This window comes from Acipenser ruthenus, chromosome 25 (genome assembly GCF_902713425.1).
Source record: "Acipenser ruthenus chromosome 25, fAciRut3.2 maternal haplotype, whole genome shotgun sequence".
NCBI lineage: Eukaryota > Metazoa > Chordata > Actinopteri > Acipenseriformes > Acipenseridae > Acipenser > Acipenser ruthenus.
In genome coordinates this window covers 18,531,514-18,559,313 of record NC_081213.1, presented here as the reverse complement: position 1 = coordinate 18,559,313, position 27,800 = coordinate 18,531,514, and the positions used below count along the sequence as shown (strand labels likewise).

General features: G+C 37.3%; 1 protein-coding gene across 3 annotated transcripts; it reads right to left on the bottom strand.

Moving 5' to 3' along the window:
• Positions 1 to 1,264: 1,264 nt before the first annotated feature.
• LOC117413832 (podocalyxin-like protein 2) lies at positions 1,265 to 27,800 on the bottom strand. Of its 3 annotated transcripts, XM_059000262.1 has the most exons (9): positions 27,289 to 27,800; positions 21,627 to 21,724; positions 17,159 to 17,437; positions 10,669 to 11,327; positions 8,459 to 8,533; positions 5,688 to 5,844; positions 5,294 to 5,355; positions 4,329 to 4,508; positions 1,265 to 3,671 (listed from the first exon to the last, which is right to left on the bottom strand). In XM_059000262.1, exons 3-9 carry the CDS (start codon positions 17,355 to 17,357, stop codon positions 3,465 to 3,467), a joined length of 1,539 nt encoding a protein of 512 aa, XP_058856245.1. In that variant the 5' UTR covers positions 17,358 to 17,437; positions 21,627 to 21,724; positions 27,289 to 27,800; the 3' UTR covers positions 1,265 to 3,464. The 3 variants fall into 3 exon arrangements, with proteins under 3 accessions (XP_058856245.1, XP_058856243.1, XP_058856244.1); XM_059000260.1 differs by lacking the exon at positions 21,627 to 21,724; XM_059000261.1 differs by lacking the exon at positions 21,627 to 21,724 and having other exon boundaries at positions 10,669 to 11,324.

The following is a 27,800-nucleotide window of genomic DNA, read 5'->3' as shown; positions in this document are numbered from 1 at the left end:
GTAACTGCATAGTATAGACATGAGAAAAGCTGGGTGAAAGTGCAAAAATGCAGTGCAAAAATACCATGGTAATTTAATCTCAGCTCAAAGATTTCATTTTTACTCAGAGAACCAACGATGCCATGCCAAGTTACATGTCCAATTTGCTATGAAATGAATTGTGTAAAATATCAAGACATTAATATGTAGTTTTACAGAAATGCTCTTTTTCAAACCAGTTTCAAAGATTTTTGTGTTGATGTTACGTGAAAAAAAGGCTTCATGCTTCAACTTTGGTAATATTGATACACTAAATACATGATACACTAAATACTATTTTCTTATGCACAATATTTAGAATTTAGTGGTCAAACTGACCTAGCTAAGCTAAACTGAAAGTTTACAGTGACTATATTTACTCAAAACCACCATAATCCATCAGTAAATTCAAGCATACAAATAAACTGATAGAGAAATACACTGACCACTGAAAAAAGCATAGATATGTTGTCCAAAGCAGGATTACGTCAAGTTACCTCATCACACAGTTCAGGGACTATCACCAAGACTTCTTGCTTTCTGGTGAACGTCATTAGACAATACAAAACAAGCTAATCTAAACGTGTTAGAGAAATGAAAGGAGTAAATGCAATCCCAAGTGACCAGCAGAAAATATTTTTACAGATACATTTCAAAGCACTGGGTTACCAGTCAAGTACTGTGTCCGATTTGACAAAACGTGTCACTTTTTTGAAAACTGTTGCACTATTATTATTATTTTTCTGATAACAACACAATGAAGTAGGGGAAAGGAATCTCTCAGAATATTAAGTCAAAGGGGAAGTAGCTTCAGATTACATTTTCTTTCTTTTTTTTTTTTTTTGTACTGCCTCCTTGACTTTTTTTTCCAGGAAATCACGTGAAAGCATGTGATGCAAGTTAGGCTGTAACAGTTTAAAGAGTGAGATTCATATGTCATTTCATTTCATTTTAATACTTATTTTACCATCATATGGAGTTTGTTGTTCTGGGTTCTGTTGCTCAAGTATTATCAAATTTATCCAAATCTGTCCTTATCTGGCTTCAAGCTTGTCTATATAAAGAGCTGGCACTGAACACATTTTACAGTGTTTGACTAAACGTTTAACAGGAACTGTAACATTTCACAGAGGACCACGTCATCATTATTGAAAATGAATGTAAAATCTGAAATAAATATGAGCATCTTATAAAAGTCATAGAAGTGTAAGCTTTTATTGAAAACGTATGCGATTAAGGTAAATGATCGTTTTACACAGAAGGTTTATTTAGCTGTATTTACAGGTGCATGTATTCCATGCCTTCTCCATGATTTTCTGTGAAGTATTGCTTTGCATTTCTGGTGATGAGGCCTCATGCAGATTGTAGTTCTGAGTTGTCATGCTAGTGCCATAAACATTTCTTTTTGTTCTGCAGTACATATTAAATCAGCTGTAGAAGTGCTGCTGTAAACAATTCAATACCTTCTTCATTGTGGATTTCTAATCCCTAATGTGATACATTCCATAACTATATTGTAACCCTATTTTAATAATGTGTAACAACTGCAGTTTGAATGCACCACCATTTATGTTATTTTATACTTGTCTTAAACCTCAACTGGTTTGTCTAATGAAGGAGATGTTTTTTTTTATTTTGAAAAACATTGAGTGAAATAGCTCGCATCACTTGATTTTCAAGGTGTGGTATCCGAAGCATAATCAACAAATACAGAGAAACATCATTTGTAATTGACAAACCCAGGACTGGAAGACCCAAAAAGCTGTCTAACAAGGATGAGCAATACTTGAAGATAATATCCTTAAGGAATAGAAAGGAGACAAGCATTGAATTGACAACAGAACTGACAAAACCTCCTGACAAATAATGCACTGGGGCTTTGGGTCGTCCTTGGATCCAGTAAATGTAAATTCCAGTGCTGGTCCTCGCAACCTTTCTAACGCAATTTATTACACTCACTGAGTCGCCAACTTGGGTTGATGTACATATAAAAAACACACCGGAATACGAAGACGAGGTGGGTGGGAAGCAATTTGAAAAATGAAATGATTGGCGAGTGTTTCCAGCAGTAGTGTTAAGATATATTGTGAGATATTAAACCTGGCTGAATAAAACCATATAATAACATGGAGCTGAAATAGGTCATTCACACTACAGTATAGTTCACAAGTCAAGCAATACATTTTTGGAACTTACTAATATAAAAACACGCTGGCTTGTCTAGCCTACATATGTCTATGGCAGGCAACAGGAACTGAAGACTAGCCACTGAACTCAGATGAAAGCACCTTAACACAGACTAATCAAAAACCAATAGATCTGAAAATATATTAAGTGAGTTGATTGTGAACTACATACCATGAGGTCCATTACGACAGACTCAATGCTCTGTCAATGTCTGTTTATAATTATTAGAACACAGCAACTGCCACCTTGCTCCGATAGTAAAGCCTGAATGGCCCTTTGCATGTTTTCTATTCAGCCAAGTCAATATAACACAGTGTCGACCATCGGCTTTATGCCTATGTTAATCAAGCTAGAGTTTTCATCCAAGGGTAATTTATTGACCCTCTTTTAAACATCACTAAATACATTAGTAAAGCACAGTGCAGGTTTACAAGTTGTATGGCGACAGTATTGAGACTGAGATAATTTAACCAGAATTTTTTTTGCGTTTCTGTCATGTCACGTACTTCTATTATGGAAAATAAAATAAATATACTGAAGTCTTGTTACCTGTTCAACATTATTTATACTTTTTAAAATGATGTAACAGGGGCGGAGGCTGGGCGTGTACCAGCTACCACGTGCACTGCAAGCAAGCATCTTAACCACTATGCAAAAGAGACTCTGGCAAACATCATTTGACATTCATTGTGATAGCGCTTTTAACCTCATCTCATCTCACCAACATGGGTCAGAAACCACAGTGATAGTTTAGCTTGTTTTTGGTCTGTCCTCAGAACCATTCTTTGATGTGACCAAAAACTCCACTATTTCATTTGTGGTTGTATGTATTCTACATGTGAGGGTTAAGCCATTCGCTATGTCAATACCTGTGGTCTTCATCTCTATACACAGAGAGAATTTCATTTTCAAGTGATGCAGTAAAACTGTTGAACACCACATTGTGAGATGAAATAAAAGATTAACAGTGAAATACATTTTCCTAAACACTTTTCTGTTTTCTTTCTTAGACTGTTTGGATTGTTCTCTACTTTGGTAAAAACATGTCTATCAGAAACAGTAACAATCTTCCATGTGAACGTTCAGAAACCTTCTTTAAAACTGTAAATCCCCAAGGCTTTATTCTAATGGTGCTGATATTATTATTTTTGTTGGCATAAGCTTAAACAGTAAGCTCACAGCTGAATTAGCAGGTATTTCTCAAAATGGCACAAGTCACCTGACACATGTTGCCACAGTTTTTTTTTTTTTTTTTTTTGTTAAAGATGAGTGTCTTCTTCATAATTGTCCCCTTCCTCTTTTGCTGTCTTGTTAATTAAGATGTGCCAGTTGTCCACCCCGTCCATGACAACCCCATTCACACTGGGCTTCTTCTCTTGCATCTCTGATTGGCTGTCGATGGTGACGTCCAGTGTCGGGTTGTCGTGGCAACCATTCTCCACAAAATGAAGTTCCTCACCGTGTGACTGAAGCAATGTAAAAAGAAGAAAAAAGGAGTCACTGCTTGCTTTAAAAATACTATAAGCAACGTTCCCCAAATAGGATCAACTTTATGTTCATAGTGGCCATAGTTTGATATGGTTTCCTCTCCCCATTCACTGGATGTGTTACAGTACAGGAATTAGGACCTGATCAGGCCCCACATAAATTGTACACCATATGCACAGGTGAGGTCTTCTCAGACAACTGCACTCGTGTCAAACTTGAAATACATTCTGAAATCCTTTGTTAGAATATTATAGATCTAGTATCTCACAATCATGTACAATTTTACACTAAGATAGGATTCCTGGATAAGTGTTTATTACATTCTTCCATAGTTTTTCTTTCTGTGCACTCTGTGTCATAGGAAAATAGGCATTGCATTAGGCGTTAGCATGATCTAAGATAGTTTGACCTGCAGGCACACAAGCTTCCTCCCTGAACCTCAAAAAAGCAAAACAAAACTATAAACAAACATCATGGCAAAACTACGGTCATTTTTGAATACGTACATCACCTGTAGAGCTAATATTTACAGCAGCCTTCTTAAACATATACAAATTATTTGTAATACAAAGTATGAGGCACTGCACCTTTTGTTAAGATGATTTACCTTAGATAGACACTGTGTCCTGACTTACCATGTTCTTCAGCTTTGGAAGACGTCTTTGCCAACAGATATAGATGAGGCCAGACACTATGATGACCACACAGATGGATCCGATAATGACCAGCACAACAAAGAGCTTCCCATAGTCACTGCGAGACTGAGTGGGGCGAGACTGGCAACTGGTAGCGCTGGTGTAGTTCTGGATTCCTATCTAAAAAAACAGAGATGAAAATAGAGGAATAAAAAGCTGAAATGTCTGCAATTCACAGTAAGCCAATTTGCCTATTTCTACATTCTAAATGGTAAGTTCTTGAGATTAGTGAAACAAGATTTTTCATCCATAAGTACTGTACAAAAAACACTAAATGGTAGAATATATAGTAATACCGATAACTTAATACAATTCCTTGACAATGTTTTAAAGTGATTGTAGCTAACAAAATCATTTCATAAATCTTACCTGCTTTGCACTTCCATTAGCTAAATAGGTCTTCAATGTTCAGTTTTGAAAGAAACTTATGTTACAGCAAAATGTATTTGGTACAAAGTTTAAACTAAAGACAGGAAAGACTGTGGAAAAACTCCACATTTGAGAGCTATTTAATAAAACAACGTGCATAGCAGAGAAAATCTATGGAACTATATAGTTAGCTACAAGTACTTTAATGACATTGAGAACAACTTTTGTATTCAAAGATTCTTTTAGAATTGCTATAATTAATTCTAGGTATTTTTTTGGTTCTGTTTTCTTTTGCTTCTCTTTATTAGTTTCACATTTTGTTTTCTTTTCAGGCAGTAAAGTGATATTGACCTTGGCTGATGAATACAAAAGGACTTACTAAGCTTTTACCTCATGGAGTTTTATTTTAGTTATTCACCTGTGTAGAGGAGGGCTGACACATTACACTGTTCAGTAGCCAAGGTCTATGCAGCATTGTGTACTGGCAGCAATTTGACATGCTTAATTTTGGAATAGTTAAAACAAAGATTTCTTACGTCATATAAGCTTTTCCTGATTTCTCCAAGCATGGAGAGTACGTCTTTCGTGGGTATCACCCCTATAAAAAGAGAAAGTAAAAGGGATAAAAAGATTTAAAATGAGTTTGTGCTTTTGTATACAATGCATATAGGAGGAGGTAACAAAGACCGATACTATGAGAGAGAGAGAGAGAGAGAGAGAGAGAGAGAGAGAGAGAGAGAGAGAGAGAGAGAGAGAGAGAGAGAGAGAGAGAGAGAGATTGTATATCATATACAATTGTGGGACATTTCAGAGATTTGTGTTGGTATATACTGTTTGACCTGAGGTGTTTAAAAGCATTATATTTATGTAAAAATGTCATTAAGTATTGCACTTAATGTTTCAGGATCAAACATCCACGGTAAAGCTTACCTTGTTCACCAGTCAGTGTCATCAGCAACTGCTTGTCCTGTCTGTTGGGCTTGCTTAGAGAAATGAACCAGGTTCCCTGGGGGTTGTCTATCTTCCTGGAGAAAGCGTTTTCCAGCATGGCCAGGAGCCTGTCCCCGTTCTCCACTCGGAAGAGCTCCTAATGCAAACAGAGGCAAAGGGGCATGTTAGCGAGTGCCTGATCAGTGACAGAATCTTATCGGCAATCACAGAAAGATTGATCAAAACGCTGGACAAAAAATATAATAGGTTTTCTTTTTCTGCAATCTACAACCAGGGGAAATGACCTCTGTTTTCCTTTTAGGGATATTGTTTTCCGTGTAGATCATTTATCATCAGTAACTGATAGTAGACTACTGCAGAACCAGATAGTAGACTACGTTCAAAACCATTTCAAGATCATGTGCACACAGAGATGACTCTCCACGGAAATCCATCTAGATTTCATTTAAATAGATATATATATATATATATATATATATATATATATATATATATATATATATAAAATATATTTTTACATGTTTTTCCATAGAGGTAATGTAGAAATCTGAGGTACGTTAAGACATCTAAAAGCTTTTCAGTCAGTACGAACAGAATACAGCCCAGAAAGTGCTAGACAGCTCCTATAATAACTGCTAGACAGCTCCTATAATAACTGTAAGTTGTTTCTTGATGGTTTGTTTTGATAAAACTTACTTTGTTTTTATCTTTTTTCAGTAACAAAGGTTACAAATGTATGAGCAAACGTAATGCTGTGTTTCTTAAACAAATCAAATCTTAAATCACATTTACTAGCTGATGAGAAGTGAGCACAGGGACCATGTTTTATCTGAGTTCAAGGACAACACAATTTAATTTACTACATTCATTGTGCTGTCTAAAAACGGCTAAATGTATACTACTGATGTGTTAGCAAAATGGCCAAACAACAATCAATCTTTATCAAAGCTTCAAAAAGGTTTTCCATCTGACATTGCATCAGCATTTACAAAAAGTTATTTGAATTACCATTGATCGCCACCGTAATTCTGTCAGTGGCCGTAAAAGATAGGAAAATGAATGATCCACTATCAGATCCTGGGTTGATTGCCTTCATAACTCTAAACATGCCATCAAAATCACTCAGAACAGAATTATTACCAGTAGTGCTTACTGGAGTCTTGCAATGGGTTAGTGGTACTGTAGGTTTTTAGACAGCTTATTTTTCATAAAATTGAATGTGTAAATATATTTGAAATAGTGGGGCATTGGCTGGCCTATTATTATTATTTGTTTACTTAGCAGACGCTTTTATCCAAGGCGACTTACAGAGACTAGGGTGTGTGAACTATGCATCAGCTGCAGAGTCACTTACAATTACATCTTACCCGAAAGACGGAGCACAAGGAGGTTAAGTGACTTGCTCAGGGTCAGTGGCTGAGGTGGGATTTGAACTGGGGACCTCCTAGTTACAAGCCCATTTCTTTAACCACTGAACCACACAGCCTCCTAACCACTGGACCACACAGCCTCCTATGGACCAAATGGTAGGCACCCCCCTATTGACACTCAGCACAACATCCTGTAGCACCTGGTATTCCAATGAGCTCTCTCATCCTGATATATATTTTTCTCAAGCACTTCCTGTCTCCTCTGGGTCCTTGAATTCACACCAGTTGCCTTGACAACAGAAAAGGTCATGTTGATTCTAACAAATGGTTTTGCACTGTTTCCATGGTGATATCAAACTCTTTGGGAAGCTGGCTGCAGCTGCTTGTGCCATGAATTGGACTGAGCTATTTAAAATGAGGGAATGCTTCATTTTGCATAAATATTGTGGTAACTAGATGTCAATCAGTCTGGGAGGAAAATGATGGAGTAAACTACTTAAAAAATACAGAGATGTTGTGTATTGACTGATGCAAGAGCATAACTGGTCATGAACACTTTTAATGTTAATGTGTTCTATCCTAGCAATGTAAGATTAAATTCAAAACCACATGCAGTTAAGGACATTATAAGATCCTTTATGACGAGTTGTTATTAAAAACTGTAGTTTAATAGATTAGCAATGCACTGATCTTTGTAGCCAATCAGATACAAAGATGAACAGATACAGAGATATAATGCTTTTAACTATTTCCCTGTAAGAAAACCGACAAACAATAAAATTCAACAAAATAAGTAAACTGTACTACGATCAGGGGGATAAGTGAACACAAAATAAGTTTCTGGTGTTCTTTATATTTACAGGATAAACACGGTATTCTTGTGGAACGTTTGTATGATACGATCCTGTGCTGCATTTCAATGAAGCTGACAGGATGCAATACATTTATAAATATATATATAAACATGCTAAATAAATGCTGTGTATAGATGTGCATAGACATCATTACAATTGATTTACCCAGTAAACTAGCTTGTGACTCTGTGCAAGGTCTTTCAAAACGGCAGTATACAGATAGCATCAGCAGAATTATTTAAACTTTATATTACACTGGAGGTTTCATCAAATGTAATGAAAAATACAGTGAAAAAATTATACATAATAGACATAGAAAATACATTGTAGGTTTGTGTGTAAACCTAAACTATCAATTGATGTATACATTATACTGAAGCCAGTCAGAATGTCCTATTTAAAAAAAAAAAGTGAAATAGATTGTGTAGCATGTATATGACTTTATATGACTAATAGTAGCAGTGCATATAACCCATTCATACAAGGTTACTTTCAGAATAAGCATTGGGTTAATAAAAAGACTTACGCAGTCATTATTTTCAGTCATGTAGAGAATAACATAACCTTTCCCAGTTAGATCACTCCAGTCAGTGCAGATAACCTGAAAAAATAAAAAAATGAATTTTATATATAATACTGTATATCCCATAAGTTTATTTTACTGACTGAACTGCAGTGGAAAACACACAGTAGTTGGAGCCAGAACCATATGTTTATTTGTATGTTTATAAATACAATTTATTTTAGTAGAGGCTCTGTGATACAGGTAAAACTACTGCAAACATAAAATATACCACAGTTGCTTTCATTTTTTCTTGTTTATTTTTTAGCATTCCACCCTCAATTGCATTCAGCATTTAACTCTAGTTAACCCTAAAAAAAAAAAAAAAGGTTGCCTCAATTGAAATTACGTCAACCTTACTGCAACTACGCAGCTTTTTAAGAGTGCAGTAAACAGACACCAAACAACTGTGCATAAAACATAGTGGGCCCTGTTTATATTGCAAAGGCACATTTTCAGGGGAATAAAATGAACATTATAAAACTAGTATGTATCTATACAGAACAATAGATTAATACATTTTTGCCAGTTTTATACTGTTACAATAACATTCCTCTGAAACATTATGCCTGTCCACTTGAAAACAAGTCCCAGAATATTCAAAGTGGTCTCAAACTGCTTACCTCAGGACTGTCAAGTGAGTGTGTCTTATTATTTTAAATACTTCAAAACATGTTCTGTTAAAGCTGTTGAAACATTACAGTTGGTCTTCAATTGTCGGGTGAAAGCCTGCTGTGTATTCTTCCAATATTTCTCCCAGTATATCAAGATGAAAAGCACACAGGTTTCTGGGTGGAGGATGTAACACCATTCTAAATCAACTGTGACATGACAGGGCACCAGGAATCTGAATAAATGATAGTATTTTCTATCTATTTCATAATCCAGTGAACATCTAATTTGCATAGCCCTCTTGGAGAAATTTCATCTCATAAATCCAGATCATTGTCAACTACTGTCTCAGTAAATAACCCTATTTTTTGTACTAGCTTACTCCCAGCAGATATCACTAATTGCTCTTGCCAGCCACAGAAAAGGGAAGAGGATTGGAACAAAGTGGCTGCAAAGGCTAAATCTCTAGCAGTAGCAGAGACGAAATGCGGTCCTGCTCCTTTGTGACACAGGCTGGCCAATACTCACTGCCAATCAAGCATCTGCTCTGCGGTATATGTGGAAAAGACTCTGCAGTCACTACCTCGGTTTAAATCCCCCAAGACAGCAATGGCGAATCTTATCCCCAGTGATTCTGCAGTGTTCATGGAAGGAACTTGCATTGTCATCATTAATGCAATTCAAATTATCGGAAGTGCTGGCGATTTTGTCCAAAAGAGTCTGCGACATTGTGCGCCTGTGTATTCTCAGTATTGGCTCCTGCAGGCAACTTCAACAGCATTAGCAATTTAAAGAGGTGGGGACAAAAAAAGAATGCAATTAAATGTGAAAGCCTTGCAGTGCTACTGGGGGTGTTAGGAAATAAATCTTTTCCCTTAAGTTTTTCGTTTTAAAGTAAATCTTTATGTGGGAAAACATTTTTTGCTAAATAAATATGTACCTTTAAAATAGCTCTCGCCCTACCACTGCCACAACAGTGTTCCCCGCAACATGCTGTGACAAACAGCAGGCTGTCTGGAAGATACATTTTAATAAAGCTTAATTTGTCGAGCTTCTTATTTAGGTTTGTCTAGATCTTGTGCCAAGTTTTCATCTGCCAGTGGGACTGACTTGAAAGCAATTTGAAATCAGAATTGTTCTATTTCATCAGCAGAAGATCCAAATCAAAACTGTTTCAATTGGGACTCGGTCAGCCATAGTTAGGATCACTGAACGTTAAATATAACAGACTTTGATCAAGCTACTGATATAAGGAACAGTCTTTCCTCCAGGAATTAGAGGTGGCAATTATTGAAGAATGGCCATGTATCACTCCAGAACTATTTAAACACCTTGCAGACTTGTCACATTGAACCAGTGCCTTCCTGTCTGCCCATGACTTCCTGACAGTATTACATGTATATCACTAAGGCACTGGTAAATATTTCAACTTTTCAGTCCCATTACAGCACCACTGTTTGTCAACAAAGACAGAATCGTTTTAGTGGTCACACCACATATATTAAAGATTGATGAAAATCCCACATGAATCAGTTAATTAGTCTCCTTATGGGTGTGCTTACCTGCGGAGACCCCTGAGGCGATTCTGTTTTCACACTGCCAGTCTCCGTGGTGACTTCCTGTCTGAAATATGGCTTTGTGCTTTCCGTCAAACCTGCTGGTTCATTCCAAGGAATTAGAGTGGAAGAAGCAGAGTGAATAACTGTGGTGCTAGGACCACTTTCAGGGGTCTTGCTGTCAGTTCTCCCGTGCACTGTGGTTACCATGGGAACTGTGTCTAGCAGTATGTCACTTTCATTGACTGCTGAATAATCCATGGAAGGTCTTTCGGGAGATGTGTTAGTATCCGACTCAGCTGTCGATAAAGACAACAAACCTGGCTCTTTGAAAGGCCCATAACTTGATCCTTCAGCATCTGGGAATGTTGTCATTTCAGCAAGCAATGTGGCGTGCCAGTCTTCCTCTGTCACTGTAACCAGGTGTGTGTCTCTTTGATCAGTCGACTTGGGGGAAGAGCTTGGTGCCATGGGCAAACTAGAATGCACAGGTTCCGACTGGTTTGAAGCCGTTTCTCCTTGCTCTTCCCACAGCTCTGGGATGGGGGTGTTGGTCAGACTTGGTTTGAGGGGCTCAGATGAGGAGAGAGAGAGAGAGGAATCCCCATCGCTTGCTGTCCTGTCTGGTGAAGATGACGGTTGTAAAGGAGCAGGATGGTAACCTACTGCAACAAAAAAAATGAAATGAACAACTGGTACAAAATACAGCGGGGAAAAAAAACACTGTCTTCTGACACATTCTAACAGTAGTAATACAGTTGCACCACTCCATCATTCATAATGAAATGGTTCTGCACTATGGGGTGACAGTAACACAATATACAACAAGCACATAGATATAGATATGGATATATTGCCTACCATATGGGACCTTAGCCAAGCAAGAAAGAGTATGGATTTAGTAAGTCACCTCTTTATGGTGGGGGCATATGTATGTGTATGACATTTTCATTTACTGTAGCGTCCAATGTCATTTTATTTCTTCATTCACCTTTTCCTTGTTTTTTTATTACTGTGTTTGCAATAAGTGTGAGTGGCTATTGCTGTGAGTGGTTTCTCTGTGTCTGTCTATAACTGGCTTTGACCTTGCTTATCTGGAGGATTCTAACTACCTAGCACTGAAAAGTCTCCCTCATTCCATCCTAATCATGGGATCATGTGAGAGTAGGTGGGACCAACCAAGTTCAAGGGCCATTTTGTCACATAATTTGAATGGAAAGAGGATGTCTGTTCAGTCCTAGGCAGTTAGAGTTTTCCAGACAAGCTCACAGACAGGTAATAACTCAATATGCTCAATCCCTGACCACCTTCCGGCGCCTCCTCAAGACACACCTGTTCAGACAGCATCTGTAAACCTCACAACTCTCGACCATACTGGACTATATGGCACACAATTGTACCAGTACTTGCATCAGCTTGTACTTGCACTGAACTGCTCCATACCTTGCAGCATGTATCTACTGCTCCTAACTATCACTACTTACTGTATCTTGTATTTGATTTTACTTTTACAGGTAACCATACTTTTGGAATTGCTCTTATATGAAATCATTCTCATCCACTTAACATACTCACTACATGTTTTTACTGGACTTTACTCATATAAGCAAATATTTACTATAAGGTTGAACTGCTCTTAGTCAAACTCGCTGTTATAATTTACTGTATTCTTTATTTTGCTCTTACTTGAATTTGATCTTATTGTACTTTCATAACTGCTTGTATCTGTACTATGGTATTCTGTGATATTTTATAATGTGATAACTTGTAATGTGATATTTTATAATGCAATACTTTGTTCTGTGATATTTTGTAACAATTGTAAGTCGCCCTGGATAAAGTCGTCTGCTAGGAGATAAATAAATAATAATTTACCCAAACATGAGTTCCATTTTACATTCACTGTTAGGTGTCACTGATACACTTTATAGCAGAGTTAGCAAAATATTTGACGAAATAAAAACTGAAGGCAGTGCATATACACCTTAAGGAAAAAAAAAGAAGCCTCAGTTATTGAAATCCTTTCGTTATCATACAGTGAATGATGGAAGGAGAAAGAGACCATGCTTCGTGCAACCTCGCAGACTGCAGCTCATAATCACGATTGTATTCTCTGACTTCGAGAAGCAGCTCTCAGCTTTCAGTAATGAGACACGGGGTGAACCATGACATATAAGAGACTCTCTGGCAAAGCAGACTTTGATTCATCCCGTAGCATCTGTGCCTGTCCAGGCACCAACCAGCTCCAGACATTGCAGCTAGCTCTGCATTAAACATTAAGGTCAGGCTCACAATTATCAGTCTGCAGTAACAGCTTGCGTAGGACATCATCTGTGTATCACAGAGGGCTTAAACCCTTGGAGGGTTGCAAAATCAGCAAGTATGTTAATAACACACATCCCCAGCTACAACTGTAAAAATACTCCGCCACTTACTGACAGATTGGAGAATAGTGTGTGTCAGAATGAGTTACAAGGGCAACTGTCATGTCCTTCTGTGCACCTGTGTACATGTAAATATGTGTCACATTCTACCCAAAAAACTATATGTATATGGGTGTAGCGAAGTTTTACCACAAATGGATAAGGGTATGTACAGGCACCTTACATGTTTAAATCTTGTCCTGCTTACAGAATTACAATCCTCATGTTTGAGATTCATCAACTAAATATCTTTGTTTATATAATTATATAAAAGGGTAAACCATTTTAATTTGTTATGAATTCTTTTAAAAGTGCTTTTAGTTTGGTGTTGGATACTGGCATCTAGTGTGAGTCAAGGAAGTACATTTGAAACAGAGATACCAGTCATGTAACGTGGTAGTGACAAAACAGAAGTGAACATGTGCTCTCTCTACGCTATCAAGCCTGGTCGCTTGAAATCCAGTAAGGGTGCTTTAGTGTATCTAAACTCATAGCATGCAGCTCAGCTGCTTTTGATATAGTCCAGACAGATGTTCCATTTTGCAAACACATGGCCACAGATAAACTGAGAAAAGGGGGTTATTGTTAGATTAATGACTGTCTGCTCTCATCTTACACGAGACATTGGTAAAACACAAAGTGTCATAACTGGGGCTGGTACTTTCAAGATTTATTTCCCTTATAGAAGTCTCCCACAGTAAAAGACTAGCAAAGTGTAACGACGGGTAAAGCATAGGTAAGCACTCGTTTTTTATATAAATTTTATGTTTTTTATATACATTTTTTCTTACTTTTTTCCTAAATAAATATGGATTTTCACAAATTGAAAGCTGTAGAACTTACAAATTTACAGCCACCAAAAATAATAATAATAATAATAACTGACAACCGCAATTTGGCATCAAAACTACTCTTTTGGATGTGAAACCTTTAGACAAAGACTATTTTCACAAGATATCCAACCAAACTACATAGAATCAGCGATTCATAAAAGATATTGGATCTAGAATGCATTTGGGAAAGAAAGAAACAAGACATCAGAAAACAGCACTCACCTTTTTCTTTTTTTCCCTTCATTTTAAGTGCCCAATTACTTTACCCCCATTTTTGTTCCCAATTTAGAATGTCCAATTATCCCAACAGCTCAGGAGGACGGAAGGTCAATGGGTCTCCTGCAATTTCCTCTTTACACCCAGGCGCTTTACAGCAAGCTTCAGGCGTTAGGTATCTGTCTGGCCAACAGGGAGTGAGATTGAGAGAAACAGTCCTGGTCTATTTTGCTTCCATAACCTGCAGGAGCGCCAAAGCCAGTTCAAGGCTCCCTGTGGAACCCCCAGCACAGACCAGCAACTCTGCACCACCAGGATACTAACCCACACTCCCCTGACTGTATGACTCACCCTGCATACCTTTATCCAGCACTAGTGTATCACTCTGGATTGCATCAACAACATTCCTAAAGTGGGTTGATGCAATCCAGGGGGATTCCCTGGTGCTGTAATAAAATACAGGGGTGACTTATACCAGCAGGGTGTCATCCCCTTTGACCAGATACCTGTCATACCTGGGCAGGCTGTCAAAAAGCAGATGGTGTGTCTCTGACCCCCACTGCAGCCCAGCCCAGGGGCCTGCCCTAGTTTTCAAATTGAAAGTATTTTCGAAGTGCACTTCTGTGAATCATTCATTTGAGAATATCTCTTACCCTTGAGTGGCCAGACCTTAAGGAATGTCAATTTACAGGAGAAATGGAAGAAATGCAGCTTTTTCTTTTCTTTTTGGAAGGGGTGGAATTTCTGCCAAATCATGCATTGAAAATCACCTGGAGGCTTGTCTGTGCACCTGTTTAATGACCTAGTTAAACGTGATAATACTCAAAGACAAAGCAGCTTTAATTAGAGTTAAATTAACATTTCAAAGGGAACCCAAACAGATTAAACAGTGTTTTATTCTTAGGTCTATAAACTGGTGGCAGAAACTGGCTGCCGGGCCATCACATTCTGGAACAAAATGAGGCCAGTTAACTTGGTGGTCATTAGTTGATTTTAAGTACAAAGAACTGACAGCACCTCAGAGACCGTGACTAAAAACATCAAAGCAAAGGCAATTTTGATTGAAAAATACATATATGTGGGGATATGTACAGCACACAAAAGTAACAGATTTAATACTTAACCGTAATACTTTGAATAAAACTAAATTTCTTTACCAATGTCTTGTAATACTGTTCCAGTCTTTGCACTAAATTGTTCTAAATATTGAAACGCTTTAAAATCTTTTGGACCACTGTACACCTGTAATTAGAGGACGTTACAGTTTGCCAGTTGATCCACAGTATATTGGACCTTTGAATACATGTAAAGTGAGGGAACATTGTGGTGAATATCATCTTGTCTCACTTCTCTGTTGAAGCTTGTTGACAGACAAACTGACAGCTCTTCATTAGCTGAGATGTTTAATAAACAGGTTTTGACAGCCAGACAGACATTTCATAACGTACGTGTTATTTTGTTATTTGGTAATTTTTGATAGCCGCTACATGGATAGCGGTGCCATAATTAAAAAAAAAATTCCAGGGTATGGATAAATGTGGTACTAGAACAATCTATTTACTGTGATTCTCTTACATTCCTTGTAGCCACAGAAATCCAAACACTACAGAGCCACTTACTGACTAAATATTTTACTGTGTTGCTATAACTGTAGTAGTCGTCAAAAACAATTACACTGAATCATTGTACGCCAAAGAAAAGTGTGATGGTAAATGAAAAAGAAAAGACTGACAAAAACAGAAGTCTCCCCTTCGACACAATTGAATAGAACATCATTCTAATTTATAAATTATACAGTAGCCTATTAAACAAACCAATATTACAAAAGACAAACCCTCCATTAGTTTCCATTCATATTACGCTCACAATGCTGATTCAATTCATTATTTATTAGTCACTTCTATTCAGATGTTCACAATCCCCTTAATCCTACACGAATCAATGAAATAATAAATTAGATCACCCTGCAATTTGAATGGAAACGAATGGAAGTTCAAGCACTTTTATAGTATTCTGAAACAGCTCTAACTTTGCATTCCAAACAGTTATCCCATCACTCAATCTGACACGCACTGTTCTCCAACCTGTCAGTATGAGGTGGAGTTTTGACAGCTCTTGACTGACTGACGTGGATCATAGGCAGCAGGGTGTACTGAAAATGCCAACTTTTCCCAGGCAAGAGTTACAGATGCACTTATATTTTAGCACAGCTTTCAGTGAAGTGATGGAGATTAATGAAAAAAAATAAGAAAAATGTTTGGGAATTGGCAAAAGTGGGTTCTGTATGTACTATGTGGTGTAGGACAGGCTTATACAAGCACTGAATTGTGCTGTCAGTGAATTATGTATTCCCAGTGATCATAGATTTTGAACATTGATTTTGGAACTATGAAGTTATCCATGTGAAGACCAGCATGTGTTATACAAAATGCATATTTATCATACTGTACATTACACCTTCAGTGAACTAATACTGTATGAAAGGGATCTCTATATAAGAAAATGACATACTAGATGTATATTTCAACACTGTTCCCAATTCACAAACCTTGAGTTATTTAACTGGCACAGTTTCATGAATAACAGGTATGTTAGTGAAATCATGACTGTAAATATAGAGACCCAACAGTTTAATAAAAATATAGATCACCACAACCTGCATCCACTGTATGTACATGTCCAAGTTTGACATACAGACAAGGTTCTCTATATGCTGCCTCCCTAGTCTCCAATATCACATTTCAATCAGCAATTTTCCAGATGTAAGTGTGACACAGGTAAAGACAAACAAATAGGCATCTCCTCATATTCCCAAATTCTGATACTCTCAAGAACTTGTGCTAATGTCCTAAGCAAGTCTCATCCCCAGATACTACATTTAAAAGTTATGGGCATAGCCCCAGCTTTGGTTAATAAACTATATTTATTAATATAACAGAGACTTGTAATAATGGACATGCAGTATGTCTGCTCCAGAACCAAGAATCTAAAAGAAGCAAAGGTAATAGCACTCCATCTATGTACCTTCTGGAGATCCTGTATCCAAGACGATGTCATTCAGATCGTCTGAGAAGTAGTTCAACTGTATCCCCTCGTTCTCGTCGCTGGAGAAGCCCGACTCCTGGGAGGCAGTCAGGAAATCAGGAATGCCAGGGCCAGCCGGCTCAGGAGGTGCAAGCTCGGCCTGCTCTGAAGAGTCCAGGGGCTCTAGTTGGGGAGACATCCATTGTGTGCTGACCGGACTGGCTGTAAACAATCCTCTGGTGGGCTCTTCAGAGGCACCCAGAAGTAACAATAAAGAACCTAACGAAAAACAAGATGTAAGCAAAAGCTTGACATGAATAGAAACGACAGATTTCTTGAAACAAAAGTTTCATTAAAGTGGTTTCTCAGTAGAATAGCATCTTCTCATAATAAATACATGATTTTTCAGAACAAGTGGTTCACAACATATAGTTTTCTAAGCACTAATAAGGAGGCAGTGTGGTCCAGTGGTTAAAGAAACGGGCTTATAACCAGGATGCCCCCGGTTCAAATCCTACCTCAGCCACTGACTCATTGTGTGACCCTGAGCAAGTCACTTAACTTCCTTGTGCTCCGTCTTTCGGGTGAGACGTAATTGTAAGTGACTCTGCAGCTGATGCATAGTTCACACACCCTAGTCTCTGTAAGTCGCCTTGGATAAAGGCGTCTGCTAAATAAACAAATAATAATAATAACTAATTCAATGACTTCATACTGACTTCATAGGCAAGGTAAGGTAGTCAGCAGTCAACCGCAAAAAAAAAATAAAAAAAATTGGTCTCTGACATCACATGCTTTACTAAAAAGACAAAAATGTTCATTCCGAATTGGCTAATGCAGGGTCACATGACCAAAAATAATTCAGGCTGTTGCTCAAAAGATTATCACTGATTTCTCTGAATGAATTATTTTTAATGAGAGTTTAATAAATACAAGTTTCATTAAACAGATAGTAACTGCAGTTTTTAACTGGTGAATACTGAGCCTCAACTCTAGTTAATATTTGGATAATACTTGATTTGCCCAGCAAACATGTACTACATTAGCTACTGTAGTTATTCCACAAAGGAAGAGAGCTTCGTGAGTGAAATAACCATTACTTTCCTTAAATCAAGCTCTGCATCTGATTACCAAATTGTCATAATGTGGAACAATTCACCTGGTCATTTGTCATTGGATTTGAATGAATGTATGATAGATTCTGAAAAATAAATTCACACAGCAGCATCCCGTATGAAAAAGTTATTTGATGCTTGATCTCTCAATGCTTGTTGTATAAGCTAACATATTTTACGTTGGATTCTCTTTTTAGTAATGTACCATTGTATCAGCTCTCATGGACCGAACTGCAGTACATTTATCTCTGAGTGGCTTCAGTCTAAAATGCCAGTAGCAGATATTCATTTATTACAACAACCATCTTTTCTTCAATTAAATCTGAATACAGTTCGACAACAAGCAGCAGGTAGAGCTCATGCCTGTCAATTATTTTGAAGCATCAGTGTACAGGAACACTGTCGTTAAAATGTCTCCCCTTCCTCTCCCACTCTGACTGCCATGCATTTCTTAATTATTGATTGAGAAGAACAAACGGAAAATTCACTCTCTTTTAAACCAGTGCTCCCCCACACAGCATTACTGAACTCAGTTTTACTTCCATGAACTCCTATAAGCCGTTCAAGCTAAGATTATACTTAGACGACAGGACTTGGTAAATAGCTACAGACACATTCATCTGACCACATAATCTTATGTTTAAGAGGCTATGTTGCTACGCTAATTCCTAATACACCCTTTAATCCCTTAGATTACTAATTCTTGTAAAATAGGTCTGCACTCTGCTTTTTGTGGTGCGCATATGCATCTAAACATGTACGCAATGTGTAATGGAGTATAATTATAGGATCATTATATTTTAAGCATTCAGATGAACAAGCATTTTCTATTCCATTTTAAGTAGTGGGCCTTATTCATCAAGACACCAAAATGCAATTCTTGACAACCAAACTGTAACAAAGACCCCGAGTCATATTGTTGGTGCAAATTGTATTAAATCAGTCCCAATGTTTCATGTTCTGTTTATGGTGTTATTGGGGGTTGATTTTAAAATGTTGGTATTGAATGTTGAATGATTTCCCTTTCACAGGTTTGCTATTGCCCTTAATGCCTTCTTTGCTCATATTCCCTTATAAAAGTTTACCATAGTAAAAGCATAGCAAAGTAACAGATTCCTTAATTCCTTAATTTCCATGTTCTCAATGCGCCATTGTGGAATTCACAATCTAGGTGTCAGATCCTTTCACAGGTACATTCTTTCATTTCACCTGTGAGCCAGATGTTGCAATTGTGCATGTGTCCTCAGAATCCCACCCATTCTGAGCCATTTCTATTTACTGATTTTGTATAGCACTTGGACTACCTTACTAAAGGGTATATAAGACCTTTTTATTGCAAATTAGACAAGCTGATTGGTCAATGGTGTCTGCTGACACCATCCAACAATAAACAAAATTTCTCTGGATGAATTTACTTTTAAAGATGTGCTCATGACTTACATAACCACAGCCAAGACTTAAAGTAATACATTAGAGGTGACATTACCATGGATAAAATGACCAGCACGTGGGCTCATTTTTTGTAATTATTTTAAATGTCCACAGCCAGTTTCTTTAAAATAGGTGGTTCCCAAGACATAGCCTTCAGTAGCTCAGCCAATAAGATGTCTCCACTGTGAAAAAACTAGGTCACTATGTCCTACATTCATAGTATGTGGAGAACGTTTAATTAAGTTTAATCAAAATGGGGAAAGAATAACAGGCCAGAACACATACTCCAGTATGTCATAAGACCCTAAAGAAAGTCAATACCACACATCTTTGCTGATCAATAAAGGAGAATTGCTTTATAGCAAGTTCAAAGTGCATCCCACAATCTCAGTTCCATTATTGCAAACAAAGACCCGAGACAAAAATAATATTATGTCTACTGACAGGCATAGCCCCTCTGTCTTCTGAACGCCAAATCCAATGCCCATGCAATATTGATTTGACATTTTCATGCCCATATACAGTACTTCAGCTCAATGCTAAGTGATGTGGAAAGAGGCATGGCCTCCCCTTGACGTGACAGTGTGCACTGTAGACAGCTTCCCAGCACAAGTGGCCAACAAAAGATGCAGAGCCAGGGATAACAGTAAGACCTTTCTTCTTGTTTTTTCTTTGTCATTCCTGTAATAAATTCAGATGTTATTAAAGGCACAGTAAAGCGATTTCCCCACTCAAGCTCTAAATCAAAATCTCTATAGATATTATCTACAGGGTTTACATTTTATAATGAGAATAGGAGAACAAATGCAGGGGGATTCAAACAAGAAGAATTTAGTGAAGAATGTAATGCTGCTAATTGATTCATTATTCCAACTGAGGCCTCACCAAAAAATTGGCATAAAGCCGGTTCAAGGCATATAGTTCAAGCATGACGGTCATGGCCCCTGAGTGGAAACTGCAGTTTATTTAAGGTGAACTGTGTTCTGTTTAGGTCCTGCAGAACTCTGCATGTACAGCTTCGCTGTTGGTGATGTAGGGGTTAGAAGCTAAGATCTTTTTCACTTTTGGTGATAACTTTCCACCTCCACATAATAATTTGCATCTGCAGCGATACAAAACGACTGCCGTGATCCATCCCAGACATTACTGCATTTCCTTAGTTTCTCAGTTATTCAGATGAGGCTGTGTGGATTATAAATGCTATATACATGTGCATTACATTCTGCTCCATACAAGTAACCTAACACAATAGAAAGGGAGGTTAAATAAAAGAATAAGGGAGGCCACATTCATGATATATTTACCTTAGTGATTGTTGCTACCTGACGGTAAATATAACCGTTTACTCTGGAACTGTACCAAATACCAATGACAATTCATTTAAATAGCATCAGGACGTTAATATTTATATACTGCATGTATATGAAATATAAACAATATTGATACCAGGACTTTACGATCTCCTGTAACTAAACATTAACTATAGTATATCCCTGTTTCAAACAAACAAAGGCACATCATTAATTAGTAATCATTGTATAAAATAATTTTTTCATACTGTGCCCTTTTTTACAGTAGAGCTTCAAAGTAATGAACCCCACACTTACAAACTGTCAATGCAACACAGCTTATGTTTTCCTTTCTTTCCATTATTCCTAATGCTAAAGATGTGGACATTTTATGAACACATCACACATTCATTAAATCATAGTGTATATATGGAACAAGGTGACCAGCACCCACTATTTATAACCACTTTAACCTCAGTGGTAAGAATCTGTAAGGACAGTGCATCATACAACAACAGAACTGACAGCAGGAATCTGTTCTCAATCTCCATATACAATACCCATCCCAATACTGCTGGTGGTGCAAAACATGGTGCTAACAGCACAGGGTGCCACACAGTCCATTTAGCTTACCTCCTGACAGGATCGGATTCTACAGTCTGCTTCCAAAGGATGGCTGTATATGATTCAAACGCTGACAGCATTCCTGAGAGCTAGCTGTTCTTCCACTGCTGAAATGCCGGCAGGTATCAGTTCAGTAAACAACAAATCAATATTCCTTCAACCTCTTAATTAAAGAAAAGAGGCTTACTATGATTAACTGCAATCAATTCCTGCATCTATCAGTGTGCTGCTTGTGTCTGACGTGGCTATACGTCTTAATTCAAAGGACATTAAGAGATCCCTGCAGTAGTGAAGCTAGCTGGGCTAAACAGAACTTTACCCTGAGGTTTAAGGGCCTGAATTAGCCCAAGTGACCTCCAGGAAATGGTGATGGGAAAGAGTCCTGAAGGGAGGGAATAACCTGTAAATCTAAATGAAGCGATTTACACTGGGCTGGGACTGTAATGGATTCCAAAGACACACTGCTGAAATACTGATATTAGAGGGCTCGTCACAGCCTTCAAACAGGTGAAAACATGCATGCGCATATTATTACGCTTTGTTCAGTTTTAACTGTGCACATTCCTGAAGGTACAACAATATACAACAGACCTCTCCCTCAAGATGGCCCACAATATTTAGTCTTATTCACCTGCCCAGCATTGAGTGAAGCAGGATGCCAGTTACAGAGCAATACCTTGGGAAATGTAAACTAACTGTAGTGTAAAATCAATTACACAGAAAGTGTGGAGTTGAACATGACTGTAAGGTCCAGCAATGTAGAACTCTTATTCAGATACATTAAAACTATCTTTACAGTCAACACAGACAGAACAGAGAGCACAGAAAGCTGAACTACAGACTATCGTAAACAGACGCCAACATGTAAATGAGTGTGAAACTGGACATAATCGGGACATATTTAAGTTAGTCTTCTATACAATGTACAAATCACACTGTTTGCAACATTGACTCTTACCAGAACACTATTCAAAACAAACTGAATATTGTTTAAAGAAGTGATTGTATCTGTGGAAGTTACAATTAAGCTGCGCCATATTCATTAGCAATTTATGACTTCCTCAGCGTCTGAAACAGTTCCCCAATGTTTGGCTTCTTCATTTCCTCACCTCCCGGCAGGGTCAGGTATCAACCATTTAGAGAGGAAAACAAGAAGTCTCATTACCTCGCAGATATTTCATTTCTTGGCAGCCTTTCCTTTTTCTTTTTCTTTCCAATCTCTTTGCTTACCTGTGGGTTAATATCTAGCATATACATCTTAATGCAGGGCTTTAAGATATACTCTCTTACCTCCTAATAGCCTTGTTGCTGCTATTACTGACCCCTTTTGTTGTACTGAGGATCTTTTGGATCATGTTTTTCAATGTCAATATAGATAAACTGGTGCATCCTGGTACATTTTCTGTGGGTCATATGGTCTCATTGCAGCTAGGCCATTAGAGTGAGTTCAAACGAGAACACATGAAGCGATGCGGTACCTGCAAATAGCAGCAACTTTTCAACTAATGCAGTAAAAAATGTGTATATCCCAAACAAAGGCAACAAAAGCAAGTGATCATGTTGCTTGTGCTTATAAGAGGTATGAAAATAGGTTTTAAAACCTGCTTATCATGTCTAAAATGTACTTGAGAAGATGATTGTAACTTTCAATATGTTCATGTTGCAGAATTAAAGCTAGCCTTACTATTTTCTAAGCTACCTCATTCATGACTTAAGACTATTTAATGATGAATTTTTCAAATTATTTTTTTTGCTTGTTGCCTTCTTAAGCCATACCACTGTCCTCTCCCACAATATAGGGATACCTGAATTAAAGTAATATTCTGATGCCCAATAGCATTTATAAATAAATAAATGAATCTATGTGTTTAATGTCACCCATTAAACACATAGCATCTCTTTAGGGACAAATCAGATGAGAAAATAATGAACAATAAGTGGTGCTGATTCATACTGTCTGTAACACGATTAATCCCGATAAGGTTATCAATAATATCACCATAATCAATTATTGTCTCAACATGACATTTAAACACTGCCTCCGGTAAGATAGCTGGGTTGTGCAGCTGGTTAATGCACTAGCTTGAATTTAAATGAAATAGGTTTGATGGTTTCAGTCCACAGGACTATATTGTAGCTGTCATTGTGCTATTAATGCCTCTCATTACAGAATCATAGCACAGCCACTGTGATACCCCAGCATGCCTTTGAAGATAATCTGTACAGTAGCTAGATGGCCAGCTAGATAACTATAGGCACAGATAGATAATATACCTATATATAGCAGCATACCGTATACGTATGGCATGTCAGTTCTCTTGTAGTCAAGCATGCCATTCATTTTAATCTGCTGCGTGTGCAGCGGAGCAGCTGTGGAATAAATAAATAAAAGCGATGTGTTTAGCTAAGCAAGTTATGCAGGGAAGAAAATGCTGTGTTTGTCCTTTGCATGCATGGCTCGACTTATCTGTCAGAAAGTCTGATAACATGATTCTTAATAGAGTGTAATAAGATTTCATAATTACTGATGAGATTTTTTGCCAGTGACAGTCAAATTACAACAAAAGGCAGAGACAACAACCCTCGATGACCTCATTTTGGCAAGTGACGCCCGATGACGCCTCAGGAGATCAGGTAGTGTTATCAGTATTTAGGATGAGAGCCCTGTTCCCAACTGAATGGATGTGAGACACTAGCAGGTGGCAAAGTCTCTGTACATAAACAGGCATTAACCAAAACACACACAGACTGTTCCATGAAAGTTATGCACATAGCTGGAATGCATAATCCTCATTTATATGTTGCACTCCACACCAAAGCCTAGTTCACAGCAAGCCTGCCTGTCTTCTGGGTCATTCACAACCCTTTTGAACTGGCATCTTGTATTCACTTTCCTGACAATAACCACACAAGTAGCAGATACATTCCTGATTGGAGTTGTTAGCGTCTAAATAAAGCTGCTGTTTTTGGTCACCTTGGAAACATTTATAAATAAGGTGGCTCATCTAATTAATTTATAAGCACTTTTAAAAGTTTATCATGGTACATTTCTCTGGTCGTTTTTTGTTTTCCATGCTTACTTTGCAGTTATTGTACTTTGCTTTATCATTCTTACCTACTATAAACATGGTATGAAAACTATCAGTATCACACATACAAAATATATAGAGGATACTCCATAAATGTTCATAGAGTACTGCAGTTATTCCATAAATGCAGATTGCTAAATAACTGATGCATCCCCAAGAGTGTAATCTGTATGTTAATGTCTGTGCATAAGAAATTGTTATAAAGAAGAAGATCTGTGTGAAATACTGCATGTCTCTAACTGTAACTGGCTTCAAAGCAACTAGCTCTTTGTTTACGCCTGTCTCTCAATATATCCAGCCAGTGCACAGGCACAGAAATAGGTCATTCCTAGTAAGCTTAGCAAGCTACTGTATATTGGTCTGGTCTCGAGAAAAAGGCTATAAAGCTTGTGACAGGAGTGAGAGATTCCAGATATAGGCTTAATCTGCTAGCTAGGATAATCTGTTGCTTGTATTTACACATGTAAAGGCCCAGTATACCCTATAAGCCCATGGTGAAAATATCAACTCGATAAATTTTCCTGGAAAACAGTACCAGAAAAAGAGCAGTAAAACAGGCATGTGAAAACGGACAGCAGCTAACAGCATCTACAAAATCTTTTTAAGGCCCTTTTCTTCCCCATTGTTTACCTGTTTCATAGCAGAGTACCAAGTACAGTACAGCCTAGTGTAGTTTCCAGTCTCAATTTCTCCCCTTGTGTATTTGGTTGGGTCAGGTCCAAGATACTTTCCTTATACACAGTCCACCCCAAAGCAATGCTGACCCTGTACTATTAGAAAGGTGGCCAGTGTCACACCCACACCCATTGACCACCTTAGACTGTGGTATAGGACAGGAGAGTCTTTTTGAACAGCACTGTAGTATTTTAATGCGGGTAAGTTGCTAAGGCTAATGGGAAATTGGATTTTCGGGTCTTTGTTAACACCTATTGAAGCTTGCAGGTCTGTTTGAATAGAACTCTGCATGCCATGGATCACATCCTGTTTAAGCATCGCCTAGCAACATCTTAACCTTTGTCTAAAATTAAATACCTATTTACAGGGCATATTCAGATCAAATCAAATCACTTTATAATGCCTATTCCCTCATGGACAACCCCTTTTGGTAATGAGGTTCATTCTTCTGGTTAATTAAAGAATAATTACAAAATGTATTATTTATTTTATTTAGCAGACGCCTTTATCCAAGGCAACTTACAGAGACTAGGGTGTGTGAACTATTCATCAGCTGCAGAGTCACTTACAATTACGTCTCACCGAAAGAAAGCAAGCAGACAAGGAGGTTAAGTGACTTGCACAGGCTCACACAGTGAGCCAGGATTTGAACCAGGTTTTCCTGGTTACAAGCCTTTTTCTTTAACCACCAGACCACACAGCCGTCTTGTAATTGCTGCCTTTCTTTTTAAACTACCACAGACATTGAATGTGCAAAAGCCTACAGCCAGTATCTCAAATCAATAGGTTTTTACTAATTAATGAACCGTCTGAAAAGTATATTAATTTGTGCTTACTGAAAATAAATTGCACAACTAAACACATAGACGCATAATGCTCTACTTAGTAATATTATTAACAATGCTGTGTATTAGGATTCTATTTGTTACTAAAACATGAAGTACATGTTTGGTCATATATTAAACACAGTACCTTATATGCTATATATTTTTGGTTTCTCTGATGTTGTATTAAATGGTATATTGACATATACAGTAAATGTAATGTATGTTACATATTAAATATCCATATATATAGGGAATATTTTTAAATGAGTTCATACTAGGGAAAACCGCCTGGAATAATATGAAATAATAATAATAATAATAATAATAATAATAATAATAATAATAATAATAATAATAATAATAATAATATTTTAGTGCAGCTTTATAAATCCTTTTTTTTTTTTTAAACCATCGAATCCATATCATTTTTTAGTAATAAATCTTATTTCATTCAGATATTCAGATTAGACCAGGGTGGCAGCGCCGATTTTGATAATACTCGAGTAATGAAATCTGTTTTGTATGTATACCAGTTTATAACAGAAGTACAAATACACGCATAGAGATAGGTATCAATAAATAAACTAAGTATCAATAATACAGTAAATAAACAAATGAATAGGTAAACATCTCCAATTCCATTACAGGGCTATTGTATAAAACAGTTGAAAAAAATATATGTTTAACATTTTACAATCGTTTAATTTGAATCTAGTTTTATCTAATAGCAAACTTACAGATTAAATACCATTAGAATACAATTTTGAAATCTAAAGGAATTTAAAAGATGCTGAAACTAGACCGTGTATTTTTAACTGAATAGTTGGGACCTGCAACCAATAAACAAGTACGATTAATTTATTACAAAGTTTCTTATATTCTGGAACTAATCCCACTGCTACGTTTTAAAAATACTATAGAAATTGATATTTTTTCTATGACAGCTTTAACACAAATCCTAACAATTATTTTAAACTAAGTAAATACATTTAAAGTTCGTTTTAGGGCATTAAAAAGGTAGCTAATGTATTCACTGCAGATAACTGTATCTCCCTACAAAGAAAAACAATCCTAACTTACCTAAGACGAAAAGAACCGGCACAAGTCTCTCCATTGCTGTAATTTCAGTGTTTTAGTTTAAAGTCTCTTAAGGAATTCTTCAAGCTAGCCGATTGAGCTCGGGACACCTTGATGCAAATCTGTCCATGCCCAGCTCCTAGCATACAATGCCAGGCCACTTTATGAAATAAAGTAAACGCTTAAGAGGCAAGTTGTGTGCATTGATGCGGCGAGCTATAAATATACCTCTGGCATCACTTCATCACAAAATGTGGTGAATGTGCAACATCCACTACATTAAAAAAAATTAATTAAATAAATAAACTTAAAATTGACCAGTTAGGAGTATTTCCTTGTATAATAATCACATTAAATCTGTAGGTTGCATTTACAGTAGAAAAGGCACTGACTTCACTGGCGTTTTGCTAAAAGCGCCCTTTGTTTCGTATCTCAGAGGGTCGCAAATACATAAACGATGCTTGAAAAAATGACATGATTGCGCAGTGTCTGCATGCTGCTTGCTGCAACGAACC

Bases quoted from the DNA above. Each gene is read 5' to 3' on its own strand.
- LOC117413832 (XM_059000260.1), bottom strand. From the start codon at position 27,322: ATGGAGAGACTTGTGCCGGTTCTTTTCGTCTTAG. The intron at 8,534-10,668 runs GTAAGCACACCC...TTATTTTTTCAG, and splicing joins CGCCTCAGGGGTCTCCGCAG to GTTATCTGCACTGACTGGAG. The intron at 5,845-8,458 runs GTAAGTCTTTTT...TGTTTGCATTAG, and splicing joins TGACTGAAAATAATGACTGC to GAGCTCTTCCGAGTGGAGAA.